The 25,446-nt window shown below is 44.0% G+C and overlaps 1 protein-coding gene across 2 annotated transcripts in view; it reads right to left on the reverse strand.

The window, feature by feature from the left end:
- Positions 1-2,569: 2,569 nt before the first annotated feature.
- The window catches only part of ITPR2 (inositol 1,4,5-trisphosphate receptor type 2), a 417,609-nt gene continuing 394,732 nt past the window's right edge, over positions 2,570-25,446 (reverse strand). For both annotated transcript variants that reach the window (XM_074357919.1, XM_074357920.1), the window contains 2 exons: positions 5,178-5,339; positions 2,570-4,465 (listed from right to left, as the gene is read on the reverse strand). In XM_074357919.1, the coding sequence (XP_074214020.1) occupies positions 4,379-4,465; positions 5,178-5,339 (249 nt within the window). In that variant the 3' untranslated portion in view covers positions 2,570-4,378. The remainder of the gene's footprint in view (positions 4,466-5,177; positions 5,340-25,446) is intronic.

Below are 25,446 nucleotides of genomic sequence, written 5' to 3' on the forward strand. Positions count from 1 at the left end.
CAACAAAACAATTCTTGCCACACAGCTTCAAGGAACTGTGGCACACTGGAAAATGTCCACGTGAGCACAGACTTCTCTTTGTGGTTTGCATGTGATTCATGCAAGTTATTTTGACTTCAGTGGTGACATCCTGCGTTCTCTTCTGAGAGGAACTATCATTTGAAGCACTCGGTGTTAAGAATCAGGAAATCCTGGATGACCAAATAGCCTGTGCCCTTAAGCCCATGCTGGTTATCAGCACATTAGTAGGTGCTGGCCAGTTGGGGATTTGACCAACTCCCAATAAACGCTGGGTACAACGGTCCATCTGGATTTGCTCATCAGTGTGGTTCAGGCCACCAAAATTTTTGTCCCCCTTGTCTTCCTACATAAAATAGCAATAATAATGACTTTCATACCAATGGGTGTATTATTTAGAAACATATTAGGAAATGAATAAAGCACTTGAAAGTATCACACTCAAAAAAGTTAACACAACTTCAATTTTATTAATAATAATTTATAAATTATACTTATCTGGTCTTGACATATGTTTAAATTGTGTTTTTCAAAGCAAATATAGTAATCCTCTACTGCAGGGGGTAAAAAAGGCTATTCGTGAGATGAGAAGATATGATCATTTTATAAATTATTCAAGTCTGTGGAAATACTCCAGTTCAGAGATAATACGTGGCCTTGTTTTCAGATTTCTCAAGTCTCACATGCATTTTAGCTCCTCTGCTTGGTTTTGGCACTGTGTGTTTTCATCTATTAAACGGGGTAGCTTTATCACCAACTATTTTAGAAACAGCAAATGAGTGACTAGAGCGCATCAGTTGGCCTCAGGCATTTTCTACAAAGTGGAATCAGTTGTCAAATTTGCAAATAGCAAGCTCCCCATGGGCTCGGCCCCCCCCCCACCTTATGGTGTGCACCTCACGAGTGCATGCATTTTAGCCCTGTGCCTGGCTCCTGTGGGCCCCTGCGCTTGTGTTTAAGCTACCTGCTCCATCCATTTTTGCCTTGCTTGTGATCACTGTGTACTGGAACAGGTCTGTGGGTCAGAAGGTGTTGATTCGTTAATCTGTAAAGGTTTAAGAACTGCTGAAGGGAACACAGCACTGTTCTTTGCATGGTGAAGGGTTATCTCGTGAGTCTGTCATCTGTTACATCATTATGCTGTGCAATATTTACTTATGTCCCAGTCTACTGGGTCCCTGGAGGGTCAGCCCTTTTTGTCCTGTCATCCACCCTTTACTCCTTCTTTTCGCTAATCATAGTGAAGTCCCAGCCTGCACCTTCCCTCCCCAAGTCCCCAGATCCCTGGCCTCTTCACGCATTCTCAGCCCTGGGGCGTGGGGGAAGAGTGGGGGCCCTACCGCATTACTGTTCATTATAAAACATCTATAAACTAAAAAAAAAAAAAAAAAAAAAAAAAAAAACAGCCAAAACTGAGTTGTGAGCTGAGAAGACGGAAAAGCGCAAACAACTAGTTCTGACATGAAGGAAATACTTCCTGATTTATCAATAATCCACTAGAAACTGCATTCTTATCCCCAATATGGAAGAAAAAAACCCCATGTCTAAACTAACTTTTTTAAGAGGTAAAAATATGATTTTTTACAAGTGTAACATTTATTTATTAATATTATAGTCTTATATGATACAAAACATTTTCTTCTCTAAAAACGGTATCTTAAAGAAACATTTGCATGAAACTCTTAACTTGGAACAGAACATGTAGAGGAATAAAATCCTTTTGAAATTAAAAATTATGTTCAGCAGAAATGGATATTTTTAAACCAATAGGGGTTTTAATAACTAAATAGTAAAACATTTCCCTTAACATCAAAATCAAAGATGATTGTATTTATTTTTAAATCACTATATAAATATGAGAATGTTAATTGCTACCTGCCAAGGTCAAATGTCCCAGTTGCATTATGAAACATACCCAAAACAAATATAAATTTATAGCAGATGTCAAATTTCTCCATCATGAATTTAATAGCCTGGAAAATGCCTCTTTTGTTTGCTTTTGTTTATTTTGCTTTCTAACCTCAAAGGATTTAGGTGGGACAGAAAAAGAAACACAATGGAGAAATATTTCAATTTCGATTAAATAAGAGTTAGGTTAGTTGCAATCTCTTTTGAATACTTTTCATAGGAGGAAACACACTGTGATGTAGTGAGCTGTCACTGCACAATGGTTGGCAAGGTTGGGCCATTTCTTCATGGCACTTACTTACTCAATGGTTCATTCTCTATGAAAAAGTGTATGAAAAGACCAGATAGTTTATTTGAAAGACAGGTTGCTCTCATCTGGACAAATTAAATTTTTTCCATGTTTGGACATCAGAAATATTTTACTTTGTGCTTAAACAGAGATAGTTTCCTGCACTGCACTACAGCCAATATTTACCACTTTTCCCTGCATGCAAAATTCTCTGCCTAATTAAAATACTTTATCATGTACTTTTCATCTAATACTGTTAACAACAATCATGGTCTTGTTTTTTTGTTTCTTTTTTTAATGGTTGCTTTCCACTTCTGTTTTGGTGAAGCCACTTAAAAAAAAACAAATAGGTGATATAGTTTAAAGTTTTAATGAAGAATTAGGATTGAATGACAGAGGAATTTCTTGTACATTTATTGGATGCTTACTAGATTCAAAGTTCTGTGTTGCATGCAGAGATATACCGCAGTTTCTGAGTATCTTTGGATCATAGTCCTCTAGCGACTGGTCAGGAAAAATACTATCACATCAGAGTGAGGAATTCCTAACTTGAGGAGGTACTTAAGGTAGGGATGTACCAACAGATTCAGTTCAAAAACTCATTGCTTTGGGTTTCAACATCTTGCCTCCCAGCCTACATTTTAACGGTGTGTGGGAAAAGGGTTGGCTTAGGAATCCTTTTTAATCTACCTAGACCACGATTTGAGAATTTTAGGACCAGCATCTTAAACTACATTAAAATAATCCAAAGCTTTAAAAATGGTCACAGCAAACCCTATCCAAACCTTAAACCCTGGTGGTAATAACAGGAGAGTTTAAAGACTCTGGAGGCAATTTTTTGTTCTCCTGGAAGCAGAAACCAAAAGCACAGCTTGCAGAGTGCCTCCCAGAGCCCAGTGTCACGTGCCTCAGTCTCTTGCCACGTGGCAGTTCTCTTAACACTTTTTCACTATCTGAATTTTGCTTTATCATTCTGAAAGCATAGTCTCCAAGAATAATACGCATGGCAGGTTCTTTTCTCCCTCCACAAATTCTGGTTGCATAATTTAACATTAAAAACAATTTGGGGAAGAGGTGATTATCTTTTTACATTCTGAAAAGCTCTTACTGAAACAGTTTAAAATATGCAATTGAAACGCTGCATTTTCTTGAGTATTCAACACATTTCTTGGATTTCTTTTCCCCCAACTGCACGAATAGGATAAATAAAACCACTCAGTTCTTTAAGCACGGCAAACATGAATAGCTTTTACTCCATATTTATAAAGGGCAATGTCACCATCGTAAGTTGCTCAATATTTCCTGTCACCTTTAAGCATTTTCATTTATTAATCTCAATGTATTTTAATAGTATACGTATGTTCTCAAAAAATTCTTCCCTGGGGCTACTTTCAGCTTTCGCTTCCCCCAAATCTTTAAAAATCTTAGCCTCTACATGACTTAAAACGTGTTTTTAACAAGTTATAAGAAAATAACTTTTTCTGGTCCATCCTGACAGAGCCCCTCTGAAATCTGGGAGCAAGTGGTCACATTCCAGACCTGTTGTTGGCGTGAGAGGCATAAACTCCAAAGCACTTGTTCCTGGAGCTGTAAATCCACTGCGTTGCACGTTATAAATAAGGAAATTGCCCCGTGACAGCTACGGTTTGGAAGCATTAACATTTTCCTTTGCAACTCTCAGTTTGAATCCTTTCAGTTATTTCCCTTAGTAAAACTTGGCCACCAAAATATGACTTCCTGTATCACTGACCTGCACGCTGTAATTAAAAGAAATAGATTCCAGCCAACCATGACAAAAGCTGCAGCCAGCATTTAAGAGAAAACGGACTCTCATCGATTTAGCAAAAGGTAGCTCTCTCCGCCTTCCACCTCCTTCCACCCCGCCTCCCTCCTCCCCTCTCCGTCCATCTGAGCAAGTGGACTTCTCTTTGCATTAAGAATGCGTGATGTGTGCTTTCTGGCGGCTGCATTTTAAGTTTGGTCTTCTCGACCATGAAAACACAGTTATAAATTGTTCTCCAAGCGAAACCACTCAATGTCTTGGCACTTGGTTGTTTTTAACTTTGCAACAATAGGCACTGTTCACTCCCCTCCGTCTCAGTTCTTTATCCAGCGATCAGGCAGGACGCTGATGAAAGGCTGGTCACGGCTGCCCCCCTGGTATCAGTGTGGTGGCATGTGATGATTCACATGGGGTGTGTTTGATCCGAGAAAGCCCAGTCTCTGCTTATTCTTCCTTTGTTCTGTCATCTGGGGAAAAGAGACAATGTGTTGAGCTCACTCTTTCCCAGCGCGGGTGGGACACACAGCGTTGGGTGAATATTTCTTCAGTATACCTACAGTCTGTCCAGCATCACATAGAATATATTTATCAAACAAAGGGAAAATTATTTTTTAAAGTGAATTTCCATAGACAGAGAAGCAGAGCAAACCCCTCTCTGCAGTTAAGAAGCAGGAGTCATGGTTCTTTTAAAGCAGCCCTTGCTTGTCACCTAATCATCGCCATCCCCTTGGTCATCTTAACAGCTACCACAATGATTACTTCCGATATTATTTTTACTAATGCTAACAATTGACATGAGAAGGGGGTTGATTGTAGTATTGAAATGACAGGTACTAATGATGATCTGCTTTTCTGGAGAATTTAGCCGTTGCTGTGATGGCAGACAATAAGACTTTCTATCAAAAAGTCCAAAGCTGTCTCTGTCTTTTGGCATTTGCTCCTTCCTTTCCCGTTCCATAGAAGGAGAAGTGTCACACAAGATGGGGCAGTGTGTTAAGTAAAAGAAGCCTCTGCTTGCTGAGATGTGGTTCTTACAACACAACGTGGGGTTTCTTTATTGGAATTTACAGCCCTCCGTGGATAACAATCTCGCTCCCAGGAGTCTCCAGTCTTCCCTCCCTCAAGGTGGTGAAGGATTCCACCCTCCCCCGGCACCTCCGTCTCCCCGAGCGCACTCACCTGTTCCTTGAGCTCCGCCAGCTGACCGGACAGCTGTTTGACCAGACTCATGGTCGATTCCAACTTCTCCTGCAGGTTCCGAATCTCATTTTGCTCACTGTCACCTTCATTGCTAACAAGGGACATGGCTCGCATCCGAGGAAACCAGTCCAAGTTCTTCTCCTAAAAGCAAATAAAAGTTTAGGAACAAGGCAATAGATATGGAAGGGAGCCTGAAGTCCTGGAGAGAATGTTTATAGGTATTATTATTATTAAACTTAAATCTAAGCTTCTTAGCATACAAAGCAAAAGGTACTCTTTCTGGCCAGGGATGGGGAGATGTTGAGAGTGAGAATAAAGTGGGGGTTAGACATTGGTCTTCATGAGCTGGGGGGAGATGTTAAATATTGGAACAAACTTCTATGGGCTCCCAGGGAGGTCCTGGATAAAGCACTTAGACAGTGCCCTGGACCCCGTGGGCATTCATGAATCTTGGTGAATGATGAGGGAGGGTCTGGAGGCAGTAGAGAGCAGCTCCGAGTGTGGGGGGTAGAGTAAAGGCATGAGCTGTTATTCCTCCCCACGCCTCGCCCTTGCCCCTGCCCTGGCACAGAAGGAAACGAAGTGGTAGAATAGGAAGGTGGTAAAAGAAATATTTCAGTTCCAGCCACCCATGCTAGTTTATCTCCCACTTGCCCAAGACAGGCTCTGAGCTCCACTCAGGGAAGAGGGAAGTGGGGGCGGGGGGCATGGCCCTAGGTTACCCTGTCTGTTCCCTGTGGAGAAATTTTATTAGCGGGGTGAGGTTTCCGAGTTAGACTTCCCCAGAGGGCAGTAGCTGGTGCCACTTCTGTTTTTCCAGGCAGACTGGGTGTAAGGGTGTGTGTGTGAGGGGGTGCACGTGTGCTTGTGCGTGAGTGTCCCCTCCATTGTGGTAAAGACAGACAGTTAACCAGATACTCAGCTCTCTTGCAAACTCTGCCTAATTGCCTAACATCATGGGATCACAGTGAATTACTTATATCCCATCTCTCAATCCTCAAAAGACCTTGCAAGAGAAATCACTGTCCCCATTTTACAGATGAGGACTTAAGTCCCCCCCCCAACCCCCGCAACTGTTTCTTTATCCTCATCACACGCTGGGAAATGGCAGAGTGAGGATTTGAAGGCAGGTGAGCTTTTCCACCAACTATTGGGTCCATCAGTCTGCACTCTATTTACTTATTTCTCTAAGTCACCTTCTCCCAATATCCCCAACCTGCCTGAGGTTCTTTCCACTGCAGTGGCTGCAAAGACTTCCACATAGCAGATCCTCAGGAGAGTCAGCAGATCTTTCCTCCCACAAGGTACAGGGGAAAGGCCCAACCTGTTCAACTCTGCACTTCTATCTAAATCTCGTTTGCTCCTTGGGTTGGTTTTCTTTGGTAATTGTTGTTAGAGACTGACACGTTCTTTGTAGTTCCCTACCCCCAATGGCAGTGAAAAGGGCTACCAAGGGATTAAAGATAAAACATATTAAAGAGTTTTCAACTGCATTTAAACAGCCGGAGCTAATTAGCATTTCAAAGGAGGATGGTAACTTATTTTGAAGAGTGACAGCCAGATTCATTCATTCAATCAATCCTTCAACATCTCCTGCCAGGTATTTAGAGATGGCAATCGGAGAAGACAAAATGTCTGCTCTCAGGGAGCCTGTGGCTTACAGCAGCCCTCCACGGAAAGCAGACTGGGCTCTTTGCACATCAGAATCCCCTGGGGTTGCTTGATAAAACAGCAGATTTCAACCCCACCACCTCTTACGAAATCAGAACCTCTTAGGGGACCTGAAAGAACTCTCGTCTACAGACACCTAGGCGACAGATGATAACACTAGGGTAGTGGCAGGGGAGGGCGACGGAGTGATGGAGATATGAGATGGCTGTTGTGAGGAATGGGAAGAGGAAGGCAAACAGGGGTCTGCTAAGTGCTTGCAGGGCAAGAGTGGGAAACCGTGCCTTGTAATGACTCCAGCAAAGACCACTGTTCACCAACAGCCCAGGTGGATGTGCAATTGAAGCAGAGATACAGGATGGTGTGGCCCCTGGAATGGGCATCGGGAAGACCAGGGGGCGGGGAAGCTGGGAATGTCAGCGGAGCAGTGGCCGGAGTGAGGAACACCAGGACGAGGACTGGGAGGGAGAATGCAGGACAGACCTGTGCTAAACCCTCAGTAAGCACTTGATCCTTCCGACGACCCAACGAACTTGAGTTCTCTTGCCTATGCAGTATCTGTATTATCTACAATATTATCTGTTATCTGAATTTTACAAATGAAGAAACTGAGGCTGGCAAATAGTTTAGCTGGGATCCCAATCCTGACCTGCCTGCATCGAGGTCTCCTGGCAAGAAAGGAGACTGTGGACAGACAGCAGAGTCACCATACCCAACATTCTGAAGGCAAAACAACTTCAAGAAATGAAAATTCTCGAGTGAGAATGTCTGAATTCTGATAAAATATCAGCGAATCTGGGGAGTGAGTATTTAATGGGTACAGAGTTTTAGTTGGGGAAGATGAAAAATCTCTGGAGATGGATGGTGGTGATGGTTGCTTAATACGGGGAATGTACTTAATGCCGCGAAACTCTCCACTTACAATAGGTAAAATGGTAAATTTTATGTTATGTGTATTTTACTACAGATTTTTAAAGTCACGATTTGCAGAGGTGAATCTTTTGGATGAAATGTGCACCAAGTCCCTGAAGTCATCTGAAGGAGATGAGTAGCTGGGGTGGATGAGGAGGCTGTGGGCAGCCCAGGGCCAAAATCTGAGATGAAGGTATGGGAGTGACCAGGGAGTGCTAGAGGAAAGGCTTGAAAAAAATGTATTTTCACCAGTCTCCTGCTTTTGAGGAAACAATGGTGGTTCTCAGGGGAACACTGCCCCAGCCGTTTGGGCCATGGGATTCTTTTCCTACACATTCTTTCTTCACTTGTTCCTTTGTTCATCCATTCATTTACTAATTCTCACTGTGCTGACTATGTCTGTGCTAGGCACTGGGAAAACAATAGGGAGCCAAAGCCAGCACAGTTCTTGTGCTGGTGGAACTGACAATCTAGGTGCAGAGTGAGACTTCAATCAAAGATGATGGACACGGCGAAAGCTGGGCCTCAGGGCAGCCCAGGAAAGCCATCGGGCTCCTTTATCCTTTCTCCTAGTCCCTTGAAATCATTCTTTCTTCTAATCTTCTTTTGGTTTTTCTCATCTTTCTTTCACTGCTTGTATCTTTCTCTGTTTTGGGGGTTTTTTTTTTTGCTTTGTTCTCAGTCTTTTCTCTCCTCGTTTTGTGCTTTTTTGTTTCATCCCTCTCTTCCTCTATCAACTGACCACAATCTGAAACTAAAATATAATGTGTCATTAAGATTTTTTTCAGTATTGGGTATTTTCTGGTTTCTTTTCTTAACTATTAGAAGCTTGAATGTTTCACATCTCACTAAAATGACAAAAAAATAACCAACCTAAACTGATCGGTTTTTTTGTCCTTTTTATATGAATAAAGACAGTCTTTTAAAAATACATTTTCACAACTGATGTTTCTTCAAATTAGTGCAGAAAGTACATTCCTTTCACCGAAATGAACTCAAATCCAACAGAATTCTTAGAATAAATGCTGCATGTGATTTTTCACTAACAGTGGCTTCCAGTGAAATGAAAGGTTCCTCTCTCTGCTCCAGTGTCACAATGAGCGGCTTCCATGGAAGGCTCAGCCTGAACGGGGTGAGTAAGGAGAGCCCCCAACTTTAGTCTCAGCCAGCGCCACAGGGCAGACACCCAGCACAGTGACTGGTTACCGGGACACCACTTCCTCACTGCGTCCACTTGCAACGTGTTCGCCATCTAACAAAGCAGTTTGACTTGATTTGTTACTTCTCGGTTACTCACATGCACTCCCTACACCTCGTGATCACGCGCATGATTAGAAGATTCCCATGTTGATTTTGGTTAGTCAATATGACATCATTTCCTTGTTCCACCAGGAATGAAACTGTTTGACCACAGGGTGGTCTGAAGCCAGGGAAACGGAACCTTAACTGTTAAGAGTCTGAGGTTACAATATATGATCCTAGCAACTTGGTGGGTGGAAACCCAGGGTTTCTCAAGGCTTCTACAATGCAAAGCCCAGAGATGAACTGGTCATGTCCCTGAGAAGGGATAGAGAGCATGCCAGCCAAAACCCTCTTGCTACTCCTAAATTCTAATAATAATGGATCCTTCTAGATGACTAGAAGATTGATAAATGGAAGTGTCAAAACCTTTCAAATAGTCCTTTCAACAGTCAGGCCAGTTTGACTTATTTAATTCTGTAGCTCTTCAGTAAATGATCAAGGTTGTCAGAGTCAGAGCTTAGCTGTGCTATGTTTTCGTATTAGGTTCTTAAATGTGATGCCCTAGTTTGTAGGCAAGAGGCACTGTGGGATAAAGGAAGGCGCATGGACCTAGGAGTCAGGACACCTGGGTTCTGGTTTCAGTTCAGCCAAAAACTATGTGATATCAGTGGGGTGGGGAAGCCTTATTCTCTGAGTCCCAGTTTCCTCACCTGTAAACCAAAATGTTACCCTGGGTTGGTCTCCAGGTCTCTTCCAGCTCATCATTCTGTGAGCTGTGAATTCAAGGAAAGCTTTAAAAATCAAATCGCTGAGACAAGCCCCAAGCTTGCCAAGTGAGCAAACGGAAACACAGCATTTAGGCTAGAAGCAACCTTGAAACCACATCATCCAAGCTCAGCGTATTATAAACGCCCAGTCCGAAACCTGGAAAATTTAGGTTTCCTCGAGGTCTTACAACAATGTCCCTGCACTTGATTTCCATTTCTGGACACGTCCTTCCATGCTACGTGGTGGGACAGCTCTTACATGACCCATCCCTATGGACGTTTCATTGACAACAGGCTCAAGAAAACGTAAAGACTGTAATGATGTCTCTCTGCATCAAAATGAGATTAGAAAGCAGAATGAGATTGATTTCAGTGAGTCAAGCAGTAGAGAAATTATCTTACGTCTCTTTAACTCTACTAAGTACACATTAAAGTTGCCTGCATGTAAGCCAAAGAGAAAGCAAGCACTATGGTTCTAGATCACGGTAACAGTCCCATTTGCTGGCTGCCTGGCAAGTGTTAGGCACTTAACTGCCGTGTCCAATAACCACAATACTTCCATAAGGTTGAGATGCTGCCATCCCCACTTTACAGATGACAATACTGAGGCGGGAAGCAGATTATTTACTTGCCAAAGCCACACAGGGGCTGTAAGTGTCTGGGCCGGGCTTTGGCCTCCACCTCATGTGACTGGAAACCTCGTGCCCCTTTCACTGCACTGGACTATTTTTCCACGTCGAATGGAAATGTCAGTGCTTAGCTCCTGAACTTGCCAAAGAAGACAGAGACTCTACAGTGAGAACAGAATTTATAACTTGAATCCCCCTGATTACTTCTTCTGAGGTATGCTAAAGGTTTATTTATGAAAATCAGAAACACAAGCGCTTTCGGTATTGTATCAGAGATGCAGACGCAGGTACCGTGGAAATGCGCTGATCGACACTTGACATTCACTGCAATTTTGCAGAGGGCTCTAAAATATTGCTAATGACGGGGGCCACGTTGAACACACCATGTACTGTAATGTGTTGTACCGGAATATCAGTAACCATTTAATGTACCTGTCCTCTGCTTCCAGACTCTGCTGAAAATGTGCTGTCATGGGACCATGTGCAAAGGTTTTTCTTGGTTAGCATCCTCTTGTCAGCCTTATGTTTACACTGCATTTTCCATTCTAAAATCATACGCAATGCCTCTGAGGTGACGAGTGCAATCATTTCCCCAAAGCCTCAGTGTGACCCACTGCTTTCCTCTTCGCACTATTGACGATGTCAGCTCAACAGGAGCTCCAGCAGTGCTAACACTAACCACTCACTGGGAGCTCCCTGAGGGGAAGACACCATTCCTGTTTTCCTGGAACTTCAGATCTCAGACAACGATCTGGAACAAGGATTCTTTCTGGAGTTGAGGTAATCATGTTGGTCAAGAGGAAGGAGTTCTGGTACCGCATCTCAGCCTCTGCTCAGTGAAGGAGGAGGTGCACAGTGGGCTCCTCACCTTCAGACCAACGCTGGCAGGTTAGACATCATCTCAGAAACTTAACGGAACCCACAACACTGGCGTCTGGGCTTCCAGCTTTGTTCCTAGTGAACACCCCACCCGTACATGACAGGGATCGCTCAACGTGGACCATGAAAAGGCTGATTCTCACAAGGGTCGGGATGCAGGCCCTGGGTTGTGAGGGAGGAAGGATGAGCTGCAAAACACACTCTTTTGTCTGACAAACATTCGGGACTGGAGGTGAGAGAAAGGACCCAGCTGTGTCCTTTGAAAAGAAAATGCTATTCCTGGATTGACAAATAAATGAAGACCTTGGCCACTCAATCTAAAAAAAGAGGAGGGAAGAAGAGTAAATTCTGCAGCATTAGAAAAATAACACGTTCCAGGACTGGCAGATTCATTTGCCAGCCCTTACTAACCGTGTCTTCGTTCTGTCTCTCCCTGTTTATTCTGTAGCTGCATCTTCCCTCTGTGACTGGGTCCCTGCAAATGCAGGAGGGCACCCTGTCCGGGTGGCCTGAGAAATCTTAAATGGTTAGTTACCCAGAGCAAGTCTGTACTGAATGATTTTGTAAAACAACACATCCCTTTAGAGTGCCATTGTCAAACCTTGAAATATTTTTGAAATCTATATGCTCAGATATCAGGTTGGCATTATGTGTGTGAAAATGGTTTGAACATTACAAAGCGCTATGCAAACTTAAGGTGTCCTTAGGCTGCTGGGCTGATCGCAGGGAGGATGGAACCCATACCTCAGAGGAGCCTAATAAATGCTCAGAAAACATCAGTCTCTGATGTAATTGCGGTGCCCCTGCCTGGCGCCTTTCCACAGCCCCCACCTCCAGGGCTTGGCCGGGAAGGGGGCTGTTGGCCGGGGAGCCTTCCAGGGACTAGGCCTATTTAATGTAGTCACTGTTCCCAAGGGCAGAGAGAAAAATAGGTCCAGGGAAAGTGCTGATCAAGGAGGGATGAAAATGACTTAACAGGGCTACTGATCTCAGCAGGGCCACAGGCTTGGAATCAAAAAGCCACAGCTGGGAGGGGCTGGCTGCTGGCGCGCGTCCACATCCCTGGTTTCAAACGCAGCACAGCCGCGGTGGGGGCGCGACCTGTTCCCAGCACAGGGCGTGCAGGACGCGGCCGGCAGGCTCTGGCGTCCGCGGAGGTAAAAGCATGAAGGCCCCGCCTTCTGTGGCCTCCTTGCCTCGGGAGCCAGAGGGAAGCAGGTGAGTGTGGGCCCCTCTCAGCAGAAAGAGAATCAAAACAGTTCACCAAACCTTTACAGAAGAGTGTCAGAAAAGAGTGCTGGGCTTTGGAGTTTCAGACTCATGGCTCAAGGTTTCTCTCCTTGAAACATCTGCAGACTGGCGGCGCGGGGAGCTAGGTGCTGGGGAAGTCAGGCTTTCGTGAGGACCTCGGCCTCCTGCAACGGGCAGGAGGCACTGCAGGCACCAGGCTGCCCAAAAAGTTGTTCCCTGAGGATGGTCTGCAAGCCGGACGGTGGGCCTCGGCTACTTGGGAGTTGACAGGACTGTGATCTTCAAGGCCCGCCTATCCCAGCAACCTGGAAATGCACTCATTTTGAAAAGCAGGGCTCTCACCAGTGACCTGGAATAGGTGGTGAGACCAAGCTTTGCGCCCCTGGTGGAGAACGGCCGAGTCTCATCACGACAGCAGGCTGGACTGTGAACAGAGACCACAGCCCCAGAGGAAGCCCCCTTGCTTCCTTCCCGACTCCTCCATCCCTCTTTCTCAATGCTCCCTCTTAGCAACATCCTGTCTGTCCACGATGGGAAGGCAGTGGCTGCTCATGGAATTGAAACTGCTTGTGGATTCTCTTTGGGTCCTCAGGCTTCTCAGCCCTGATGCAGCTAACCAGGGCTGTTGGGTGTCTACACAGCACACCAGCTACATCTGCAGATGCTGGGGTTCTGATCCATGCCCAGCCCACAGGGCACCCAGGGAGGGAGCCGCACTGAGGGGAGAGAGTGGTCCACAGCTGCAGAGGTCCAAGAGGGCGTGCACCTAACAGCAGCTTAGGGCTGCCGGGAGCTACAGTCCTCATCACTCACTAGCAGAGTTGCTGGGTGGGTCACCAGGGACACTATGGGGCAGAAAGGCTCTGGCTGTGGGGGTGCTGGAGGGCTACGGAGCACTGGGCCCCACCTTGAGCAGCCACCAGGGAGGGGATCACTCAGAGAGGGGAGCGGCGGCAGCACCCAGAGCTGCTCTGAGCCATCGCGAGCTGACCCTGATATACAGCAGCACCGGATGCAGGGACTGAAATCCAGTCAAAGGTCTGATGATGCAGTGGTGGGGGGGTTGGGGGGGTATGTCTGCCAATTGGCTTTGAGCGATCAAGGAACCAAAGGGCCTGCTTGACATCCTCCCAGATTCCCAATGCTGCTGTTCCCACTGAAGTGTTAAGTGGGAAGCATTCTGACCACAAAGGAAAAAGAAAGAAATAAGCAAAGCTTGTGCATCAGAGGAGACCGTCCGGGGCGTGCGACAGCTTCAAGGTCCTGCCTGCGGGCTTCCTTAGAGCCAGGCCCTTCCCTTCTCTTCCTGGTGGTCCATAACTCCACCTGATCTATATTTTCATCCCTGGGACTTTAACCTTTTCTTAGTCTTCCTGGTAACTTCCCTATTTACTCTCATAAGTTACTCTCTCTTGGCTTCTTGATCAAAGAGCAAGAATATTTTCTTCTGCAAATAATATGAAGTATGAGCATTTGCAAGTCTCACTGGGATAGGAAAAAAAAACCGGAGACTTCTTCATGGAGAGATTGGGGCAAAGTATTTTGAACTGAATACTCAAGTGGGCACTTGTCCAACTTTGGGCTGCCTAACATCGGACCCCTCCTGTGCTTGAGGAAAGCACCGCCGGGGGTCTTGGGGGAAGGCCGGGTCCCGCGTCCTGCTGTGGAGGCTGAAAGGCTGACGCCCTTTCCATCCTCCCCGAGGCAGCTGGGCCAAGTCACGTGACCCAACAGTGGCCCATCGGTTGCTCCTGCTTGAGATTCTGACATGGAACAAGGCGTTCTAAGAAGCGGGAACGATTAGAATCCCTTTTGCTCACAGTGGCTGAAACAGTGACTTCTGGCCGTGGTGACGCCGTTGGTGCCAGGGGCGGACGTCCAGGGCACAGGAGCAGCGGCAGACGTACCTTCTCTCCAGCCAGGCTGTCCCCAGGCCAGCTCACTTTGCCTGGATTCCGCCCACTGGAGCCTGGTTGTCACTTTCCTGTTAATTCTGTACATCCCCTCCACAAATTCCTCTTCTCCCTAAGATCACCAGAGTCAGCTGCTACTGTTGAAAGACCCCCGACTGGCACAAGTGTCAAGGGACTAAGACTAACAGAGCCGGGGCTAAGTTAACACTGGCCAATTTTGTTCAGAATAAAGCTGATAAAACTTTTAACTAGACTGACTAAGGTCCTTTCCCAAGTCATAGAGCTAACTATTACACAGTTATCATATCTAATAATATCATAATTATGGAATAATGATGATTATCAGAAATAAGAATATCACAATCATATCATAATATCATAAATGTCATAATTAACACTATTCATTAATTATGGGGTCATTAGTTATACGGAGGAGAAATTTGTGAACTGTTTAGTTTATAAGCCCTTCCAGGGGCAGAATCTCTGATTTTTTCTGGCGTCTCCCATTGGATGTCATGGGCACCTGATACGTATCGTTGGTAAAATGGATGGATAATTAGGAGTTGGATACGGTACAAATGAACAGAGGTAAATGTGGTAACATACATTTTTCAATAAGACATATTACTACGAGCAATTCCCTTTTCTTTTTGTTCTTTACTAATTCAAAGTGAAAAGCCTCCTTTCTCCCCTGCTTCAAATACATTTAATAAGCACCTACTGTGAAGTTGATACTGTTCCAAGCTCCGGCCAAAGCAATGAGCAACTGAGAAAGGGTCCCTGCTCCTACATTCCAAAGAAAGGTGAATGAAGGGGGTGGAGATGATAACAAATGAAAGTAAATAAAACAATTTCAGGTAAGGGAGAGTACTGTGAAGGAGACAGTGGTGTGAAACATTATCTTGGGAGGACAGGGGGCGACTGCAGGTTGACGAGGCCAGGAAGGTTGCTCCGAGTAGGTGATGTTTGGCTGGTGAGAAGGAAATAGCCTGGCACTGAAACGAGAGGAGCTCCAGACAGAGGGAACAGTAACGCAAAGGCTCCAAGGCTCAACAGGATGCTGGCATGTTTGAAGAACAGAAAGAAGGATGGTGTAACCGGCGTGTGGTGCCGAGTGAGAGACGGGGAGTGGTCGGAGATAAGGTACCAGAAATAGACAGGAACCAGTGATGGAGAGCCCTGGACGCAGCGGGAGCCAAGGAGGATTTTGGCTCCCAGAAAAGGAACAGCACTTCCTGGTTTACAGCGAATACATATACAGGCACATACACACATATATACATTAAAAATAATATTGAACAGAACACTGGCTGCTGTGTGGAGAACAGCCGTGGTAGACTCCCATTTGGAGACCCCCACCTCCAGGTGGGCATTTGTGGGGGCTTTGGCAAGGGTGGCAGCTGTGGGGTACAGATCCCACAATAGCACCAGCTCCCACGATACCGTCAGCCCGGGGGCTTCAGTCAGCAAATGAGTGTTTGAAGATGCACACTTTGACAGACAACGCCTTTTCCTGGAGAGTAAGGCTGCAATCACAGAGCTCAAATCGGGGTTGCGTGATTAGTGTGAACAGACAGACTGGGTAATTTGGCCCCTGAAATGGATTACTGAGCCAGAACTCCACAGCTGTTCTCCAAGAGAACTGGGCTGTCCCACTGTGTCCCAAGTCTGCGTTCAGTGACACCATGTTGGTAACCAGAAATCAGGGAGTATTTACACCACGGAAATAGGCCATGCTACCATCAGGGCTTTCCCGCTGTCACCAGAACTAATACACATTAGCATACTACTGGACAATGTCCCTTACTGACAGAGCCGGAGGAAACCTTAAAGATGGTTTCAATTAAACCACCAACCCCAAAGTCACAAATCAGAAGATCACAGCATAGCCAGGATGACAATGAAGGGCTCCTGACACAGCAAAGACCACCCCACCAAACTTAGAAGGTGTCACCTTCTGAATTTTTAGTTTACAGGGCTCATGGTTTAAATGTTTATTTTTTTCTGAAACTTTGTTATTCTATATTCATATACGTACTCTGGATATCACTTTCCTCAATTACAACAATAAAAAGCACGTTTAGATTAAGATCATCCTGTTCTTTAAAATCAAAGAAAGTCAACAATGAAAACAAAAAAGGGCAATTTATATTTCAATATTATTGAAAAGATGCTGAATAGCAAGTGGTGACACCAGACTCAGAGTAGACTAGAGAAGTCAGATCTGAGAGGTTTTGGCTGGACTCTTATAGAAGGGTCCACCCACACTTTACATGAAGGGTCTGGACACCTTCATCTGCTCACCTGCTAAAAGACACCTTCAGAGAGGGTTTTGGACCTTCAAACTATGCTGAGGTTCAAATAACACAACTGTTTTGTGCTTTAATCATAAATAGTAATAATCTGGCCCAGTGCATATTTCAGTTAATCTACAATTGGATACATTTCTTTCTAAAATGTAAATCAAAACATCCATTTCTGATATTTTGACAGGACTCTCCTGAAATGTCTCTCAAGTATAATCATCATATTTGTTTCCATGATATGTGACTTATTAGGAGGAAAATTAAGAATGTATCTATTTTAAAAAGAATAACACATTTATATGTAGAGCTCAAGGAAAATCTTATCTACACACACACATTCAGTGTCGACACAGAAAATATATTCCTAGCGAAAAAACATTCCCAGAAATTGTTTCATACAAGAGTCAAATGCAACACAGTAACAAATGGAATTCAAATCTGTTTGAGTATCTCCAAACTGTTTGAACTTCACTGTCTTTTTTACTGTCACATATATTTATGTGTATGTGTATATAGACAGCACATACAGGTTTGTCTCATACAGAGAAATGAGTAAATCTTCAAAACAGACTATTTAAATTCTTCCTTTGGATTTTGCTCCAAAGAGAATGCTCTTTCTTTTTCCCCCTTGGGAGCAAACTATTTAATGAACTGTCACCAAACCTCAAAATCACATACAACAGTCAATGAAAGGTCCGGCACGCGGCTCTCATCCCGGGGCTTTGTCTGTCAGACTCTGATGAGCCCGAGGTTGCAGGCAGCCAGCTCACCAGCTGATGTTGTTTTATTAGTCCCTGATATTGAGACATTTTATCAAATTGCTCTTTTAACATGTTTGGTTTATCCTAAAGTCTTTTTCCTTGTCTTCAAAACACTACCCAAGGAGAAGAAAAGCGTTGGTGGTCCTCCAAGTGTGCTTGTCCTGGGCTAGCAGCATCAGCACCAACTGGGAAATGGTTAGAAACGCAAATCCTTAGGCTGCATCCTAGAGGTACAGAGTCAGGGATTCTAAGGCTGGGTCCCATAAGCTATGGTTCAACAAGCCCTCCGGGTCATTCTCATGTGTACGGAAGCCTGAGAACAATCACTTTAAATAATTTAAAACCCAACCAGTTATTTTTCTTAACATCACTAACCATTGGATGAAACTTAAAAAGAAAATACTTAACTGTGTTCATGTTAAACACTGAGTAGTCAAATCATTTGTTGGCTAAATAGGGATACATTTGAATATGAAAGGAGTGTTATTAAAAATTTTGCAGAGGGGAGGGCATAGCTCAGTGGTAGAGCACGTGCTTAGCATGCACGAGGTCCTGGGTTCAATCCCCAGTCCCTCCGTTAAAATAAATAAAGATAATAAAATAAAATAATATAAAATAAATATATTTACATTTATTTATGTTTATTTTACTTTATTTTATATTTATATTTCTATATTTATATTTATTTTATATTTATAACATATTAGATATCTTACTATATTTATATATTATTATATTTATATATATTTAATGACATTATATTTATAAAATATTTAATATATATTTAATATATAATATATATTTTATACATAATATATTTATAAAATAAATAATGAATAATATTTTAAAATAAAATAAAATTTAAAAAGATAAATAGGCCTAATTACTCCCCAAATAAATAAAAAGAAAACTGCCATTTTAAAAAATTTGCAGAGACACTGGCATAAGATGATTGTTCCCATCGAAACAATGGTCCCTCTGGTTTCCATTAAAACCTGGACTATCATTGATGGTCCCGGGACCAACTAGTTAGGAGAATGAGAGTTCCACAGCAGTATCTGGAGAGTCTGTTTTAGAAAATTGCATTTAAGTACATAAACTGTTGAAAGGATGTTTGTGAGCTATTATCTACTATGAAGTCGTAAGTATTTTGGTCACTTGTAAATTGCCCATAAAAATGGGTTTTGACATCTTTCTCATGGGAGTGGTCTGTACCCACCATTCTCATTGCATTATTTCCCATTCTCTCTTTTTCTGTTACAAAGTGGATGAATATTAACACTCCCCTGAAATTTCTCCTTGACTCCAATGACCTTTTCCTAAAAAAATGCAATTTTTTTCCCTTTAGTTTTTCCTCATCATTGGCCTCCCTACCAGTCTCTGAATTGTTTCAAAAATCTACCACGAACAGACTCACAGACAAAGAAAACAAACTTAAGGTTACCAAAGGGGAAAGGGGTGGGGGAGGGATAAATTAGGAGTTTGAGATTAGTAGATACAAACTACTGCACATAAAATAGATAAACAACAAGATCCTAGGCTATAGCACAGGGAACTCTACTCAGTATCTTGTAATAACCTATAATGGAAAAGAGATGAAACAGAATATAGATATGTATAACTGAATCACCCTGCTGTACACCAGAAACTAACACAGCACTGTAAATCAACTATCCTTCAATTTTAAAAAAATCTATCATGGAGAGCTGGAGCACAGTCATGATCAAGGACTGGAGTGGCCCTTTGGGGTCAGCACAACACAGAGACCTAACAATAAATTCAGAGTTGGACTAAGATGATGTGCCAGGTTGTATCAAAAAAATTTTATTCTCAGGCCAAACTTTTCCATTAGCACCAACGAATTAAAATTTCTTCCCTGAATTCTTTGAATAGGACATTATGTGGACTGAGGGATGCTGAACAAAAAAATCTGAATTGAGTCCAAACTAGTATGTTCTTCTAGGAGAGGGGCAAGCGGGCTGTGATGTCAAAATGGGACTGAGCTCTGAGTTTGATGGTAGCTTTGCAGAGTTGAGCAGTGACCACTGTCTAGCTGGCTCTGGGACTTAGAACCACTGTAGGATGGTGCACAGCTTGAAAAGAATTTTACCACGGCTGCCAATGCACCAGTGGCTGGGTCCAAAGACAATGCAGTTCTGAACACAGTGAGCCCAGCAGCGGTAGGTGATGACACATAACTCTGCCGAGCAGCTGTGAAATGTGAGCAGCAGTGAGGTCATCTCAAGCAGGATAAACAAGGGAAACTTCAAATGAGGAAGCAGAGGTACCCAGGACACGGGCGAGACAGAGGGAAGAGTTGGGTACGTCGTAACTCTAGAGGATGGTGACCCTTCTTGAATACAACTCCTGGCTGGCTCTAATGATCAGATGCCAAGACATGAAAGGTGCAAGGTTTCAGTGAACAGGAATTTCAGCCATGAGTCCCAGAGCAGTTTGACACAAACACAATGTGGAAACAATCGTTGATCATGTAGGAAGTGCTGCATTTCTCATTTCTGTGCAGTTTCAAGAACTTTCCCCTCCACCTTTTTTTTTTTTTTTTTCAACTGATGCTATTTGAGTTTTACCCATTCTGGAAACGTTTCCCTGATTATTTGTTTTTAGGGACTATTAATCTGATACCACTTAAAAAAAATGGAAACGGATACTGAAGCAACTCCTCTGTGTAAACTCGGTTTCTGACACAGGAAGGAGCCAGGTGACAAAACACTGTAATGCTTGGCAATGACTGGCTGTCGCACACAGGTGCTCCGTGCTGATGTGCACGCAGATGCTGCCCCAGGACATTTTATAATGAATGTGGGCTGACGGTTAAATTGCCTCCTCATTTAGGGGATACACATCTTGAGAGTTGAAACCATGGATATATACACAGGTATATGACCTTCACAGCAGTATGATCAATTTCTGATCTCACGTTTCTCCTCCGACTTCCTTCTACCCCCATTACCCTCCTCCTAACTGCCAGCTGACCACTCCCAGGTCTGTCACTCTCCTTGGCCGGGGCAACGTTGTATAATAAAAAACCAGAGCAATCTTTGCCCTGCTTTCTAGGAGAGACTCTAAATCCTTGGAATTTCCCAAATGATAGAAATGTCATTGTTGTTCACAAGCTCCCCAGATCACACCCAAATTTATGCTAATGAGGTGACTCCCGTTGACTCCCCTAGATAGCGTCAAGACAGGGGCGAGGGCAGGGACTCTGAGATGGCCTGACCTCTGGAAGGAGAGCGAGGCTGAAGATTAAGGTCAATGATGTGCCCACAACTCAATCAGACCCACACAGTGAAAGCCTCAGTAAAACTCTGGGCATTGAGGCTGTGGAGGTTCCCGGTTGGTGAACACCTGATATGCATGGAGGGTAATGCGCCCCATTCCGTGGGGACAGGGCTCAGAAGCTCTGTGCTGCCTCTCAGACTTTGTCCATGTGTCTCCTCATTTCGCTGGCCCTCCTGATTTGTACCCTTTATAAAAAAACTGTAATCATCATTTAAGTGCAGTGTTTTCCTGAGTTCTGTGAGTTGCTCTAGTGAGTTATTGAGCTGGAGGGGGTCAGGGGAACCCCTGAAAGTATATGTAGTCTGTCAGAAGTGTGGGTAGCTGGGGTCTGAAGTCAGGGCAGTCCTGTTGGGGACCATGCCCTCTCACTTATAGGGTTTGCACTAGCTCGGGGTGGTTAGCACCTGAACTGAACTGCAGTGTCCCCAGATGGAACAGTTGGTGTTAGAACAGTCAGCAAGCCTGTTCACTGCCTCTGGTTGTGGGCCAGGTGGTCATCAGCTGCGGCAAGTGCCCAGAGGGGCAGGAAGCCATAGTGACAATGGCAAAGAAGCTGTGGGACAAGCACTCCAGGTAACTGGGCTAGCTGGGTACCTGTTTAGACTCATTGTTACTGGTCTGAGACCTATAGATAGTGGATATTCCATTAGACTGTTTTAAAGAGAGCTGCAGAAGACAGGACACACCCAGAGGCATGCAGCTATATACACTTAGGATGTGACCACACAAGGCAGAAAGATGTATCCAGGGTATGTTTATGGAAAAAGAACAAAGTGAAAAGGATGCTGTTGGACTTGTAATCTTCAATCAGTTCTCTCTTTACCTCTTACCTTCTGCCTGAGGGGTTAGGGGGACTCTGAAATCTACCAGCCAGTGAATGTTCCGTGGATTGAAATGCTTACCCTAGTATGTTCCACCCATCTCCTTTTCAGGAGCGAATTTTGTCTATTAGAGATAATCAACAATGTTGCATCAAAAAGTGAAAGCACTGATAGGTGTTTCAGAAGAAACTTTCCTAGCATAAATACAAAATCCCTTCCCAGCCCAGGGGGCCCTGCAGGATCCAGTCACTGTCCCTCTCCCCTCCTACACCCCTGGCTGCCACCCTCACCAGCTCCAGCCACGCGGGCTGCCCAGTGGTCCTCCCTCATGCCCAGCCCACTCCTGTCAAGGACATGGCCTCCATGACATATATATATCATGTATGTATACATATATGTTTGTCTGTGTCCAGTAATAGAGGGTAACTAAGTTCTGTGAGGGGGAGTATTGTCTGGCTTGTTCTTAGAGCCGAGAACTGTGTCTGGCACACAGTAGGCTTTCGGTAAATGCTAGCTGAATAAATGCAGAGGTCAAAACGGAGGATGCAGGGAAAGAAAAGTGTTCTGCCACCGCTCTGCATTTTTTCAAGGATCAGAGGTAAGGAATATTCAGGTAAAAGGTGAAATGACTCATGCCATGCTGGGAAGGTCTGGGCTCCGTGTAAACGCTAACTGCCACTCATAACAGTCCTCAGAGAGAGAATGCTTACTTAGAGGATCAGGGACCCAGTAAAGCAGGCTGTGACTGAAAAGGCAGGGGCTTTGGAGGCAGCCCACTCTCCGAACCCCAGCCTTGCCTTTCCTTAGGTCCATGATCAGAGAAGACTATTAAGTTTCTTCCTCTGAAAATGGGGATCATAATGCCTGTGTTTTAGAATTGTGTCAGAGTATGATGGAATGAGAGCTGATATTTATAACAGGTTTCTGGTGGGAGGAGAGTGGAGCAGGAGTCAGGGTAGGGCAGTGAGGTGTAAGAGGTGGGAACGGATTGGCTGGGGCAGAGGACAGAGACAGTGGGAGGACTGGTCTGTAACTGGCCTCAGGGGATTGTGACGTCCCTGAAATCAACAGATTTTCAGGGACGAGAACAAGAAGTCACCCTGACATGAGTTTTGATGTTTTCCCATGTCAAATGCTATCTGGGAATTTCAGAGGGGTTCCTCCCCCCGACTCTGCCCCATCGCACTGTGAGTAATCTTGTGGGAGTCAGGAGCCTGTTCTTTGGTTCCAGATCCCCCAAGACAACTTTTGCTGATATCTGCCTACTTTAAAAAATTTAAATTCCTCAGGTCACCATGGATTTCGAAATCTGTATGAAAATCACTGACACACAAAGAAAAGAAGGAGGCCACCTCAGAGTGGAAGAATTCTATTTCTGTCCCAGTTTCTTTGCCAGGGCAGCCTGCAGTCAGACTTCCCGGGTCCCACGGCCCGAGCCCACAGCCCACCCCATTGGTGTATCTGGACTGTTACTTTGAAAGACAGTGATGAGGTTGTTTTTTTTTTTTTTTTTCCCCGGGGTTTTAGCCCTTCTACATTTTACTAAGCACACTGTTAATTCTCTTCCACTTCCCCCTTCTTTATTTGCCTCACGAAAAGGGGTACAGCGAACCCCTTTTACACATCAACTTTATCTCTTCCCTCTCCTGCTCTGGCCTCTCTGTGGCCTCTCTTCAAGGCTCTCTGTTTTGGAGAAGTGATGTTGGCCTTCGGCTTTGCCTGGTCCCAAGGCCCAGTCATGCTATGAATTCCGTTACAGAGGCCTTGCCCTGGGAGCCATCTTCACCTTTGCCTTAACTTGGTGCTTGAAAATTAGATTCTAAGAGATCTCTGCACGTCGGCCCAGCACGTGGCGTCAAAAGCTGCAAGTGAAATGCAGGCCTACTTAACTTGCGAGCTGACAAGGCTTTTTAGTGCCCTAACAAACAGGATTTATCTGGAATTCAAATTTATCACTGGGAATGGAAAACTGATGGTTTTGCCAGTGTTAGTAGCTAAGACCTCCAAGGTCTTGATGAATTCAAATTTATCCTCAGTTCCTCAATAGATGTTCTGCTACATCCTATACACATTTCACCAGGAAGATATGAATATATATTTTTCTTTCTATGAAGATTTTAATTTGACTACATCTCTGTGTGACAGTTACATTTTTAGAAGGCATTGCAGGTGTCCAAAATTTCATAAATTTTTGGAACTTGGGGTACTTACTTAGAACATAAAAAATTTTACCAAATAGCCTTGCAATTAATTGTGTTGTGTTGGGGTGGAAATTATGTCATCTGTCAGAATTACAGCAATATCTATTCAGCATTATTTAATGTATTTGGTTATAATTTGTATCTCTGGTCACGGTTTATGTATCGTAAAAGATTTAGCACAACTTCCCCACATTTCTGTTCCTCAGAGTAATCGTTGTACCCTGTGCCCCATTGCCTCATAACTCTTTTTTAATTTGCTGGAAAATGTGAGGAATGATTTGGCAACACAACTATATAAAGCAGATTGTATTGGTTTAGAGTGTGCATAATTATCAACTTCTGGGAAAAGAAAAGATAATCTATTTTAACCTAAGATACAGGTGTCTTTAAGCTAATGTGATATATAAAAAACCAGATGATATATAAAAATCAGATTTAGAAAACCAAACAAAACAGATTACTTATTATTCATTATAAAAGGCTTCTTTTCTAAAGGAGAAAAAAAACCACAAGATTTCTTTAAGTAACAATTTCTCCAGGTACATTGGAAGTATGATTCAGTTTCCCACACAAAATGCATTCATATGTAACATGCCAACGACATGGCTGGGGAGAAGAGGGAGGGAGAGTTTTTTTGATGCGTACCGTCAGGTCAAGCGGCTAATTTAGCAAAGTCTTATTTTATTTACACTGACAGCCATTTTATTGCAAAGTCAATGTTCATAGGATGAAAGCAGTTGATGCAATGTGCAGTGTAAACTTTCCACCAGCCAGGTCCCACTTTTAATACAGAGTCTCCTGAGCTATTCCCCAAGTCACAGCACCACCACCTTATTGCACAGAATCCCATTATAAGTAATAAACTTGAGATGGTAGGAGCAAGGCAGTGAGCTGTTTCCGAAATGCCCCCCTTCCAAGTTGGCCTGGGATCCTGCAGCTGATGGGCCCTGCACTCCCAGGCTTCCAGCTGGGGTCCAAGTGCTGACGCTCCATTAAACAGGCTGGAATCACATGCTGCTGCACAGAACAGTGTGACCTGGTCCAGTTCATCGACAGAACTGGACGGGCTTTCCCTCAGAGCTGGTCCCTGGCAATTTGTCTCCAGCCTGAGCTGAAGATCAAACCCAGAGCTCACAAGGATGTGTCCTTTATCAAAAATAAAACAATTTTGCGTAGTGCTTCTGGAGCCAAAATGTCAACATAAATAACACTTTAGAAAACATGCCTTCCCACGCTTTCCAGATGTCCCATGCACCTAACGGCCACTTAGATTTTTCTCTGCTTAATGCCTGGCACACAAGCGCAGCAGGCACTCAGATAACTGGGGCTGGATGTACACATGCAAGAATGTGGAGAGATTTTTACTATTGTAACTCCCCCACCTGCTATTTTTATTTAGTCACAGATTACTTATAATTATATTTTTATTTTGTCTCTCATCAGACCCCTTTGCTCTACTACAGTGTTGCCAGGACTCCTTAAAACCATTGTAACAAGTTCCTCTTCTGCTTAAACACTACCATCTTCTAATCTATCAAACCTAAACTTTTTGGTCTCTTGGTGTAACACTGAAGCCCATAAAGGCTTAAAAACAAGAC

Source organism: Camelus bactrianus, chromosome 34, assembly GCF_048773025.1.
Source record: "Camelus bactrianus isolate YW-2024 breed Bactrian camel chromosome 34, ASM4877302v1, whole genome shotgun sequence".
In the NCBI taxonomy this organism is placed as follows: Eukaryota; Metazoa; Chordata; class Mammalia; order Artiodactyla; family Camelidae; genus Camelus; species Camelus bactrianus.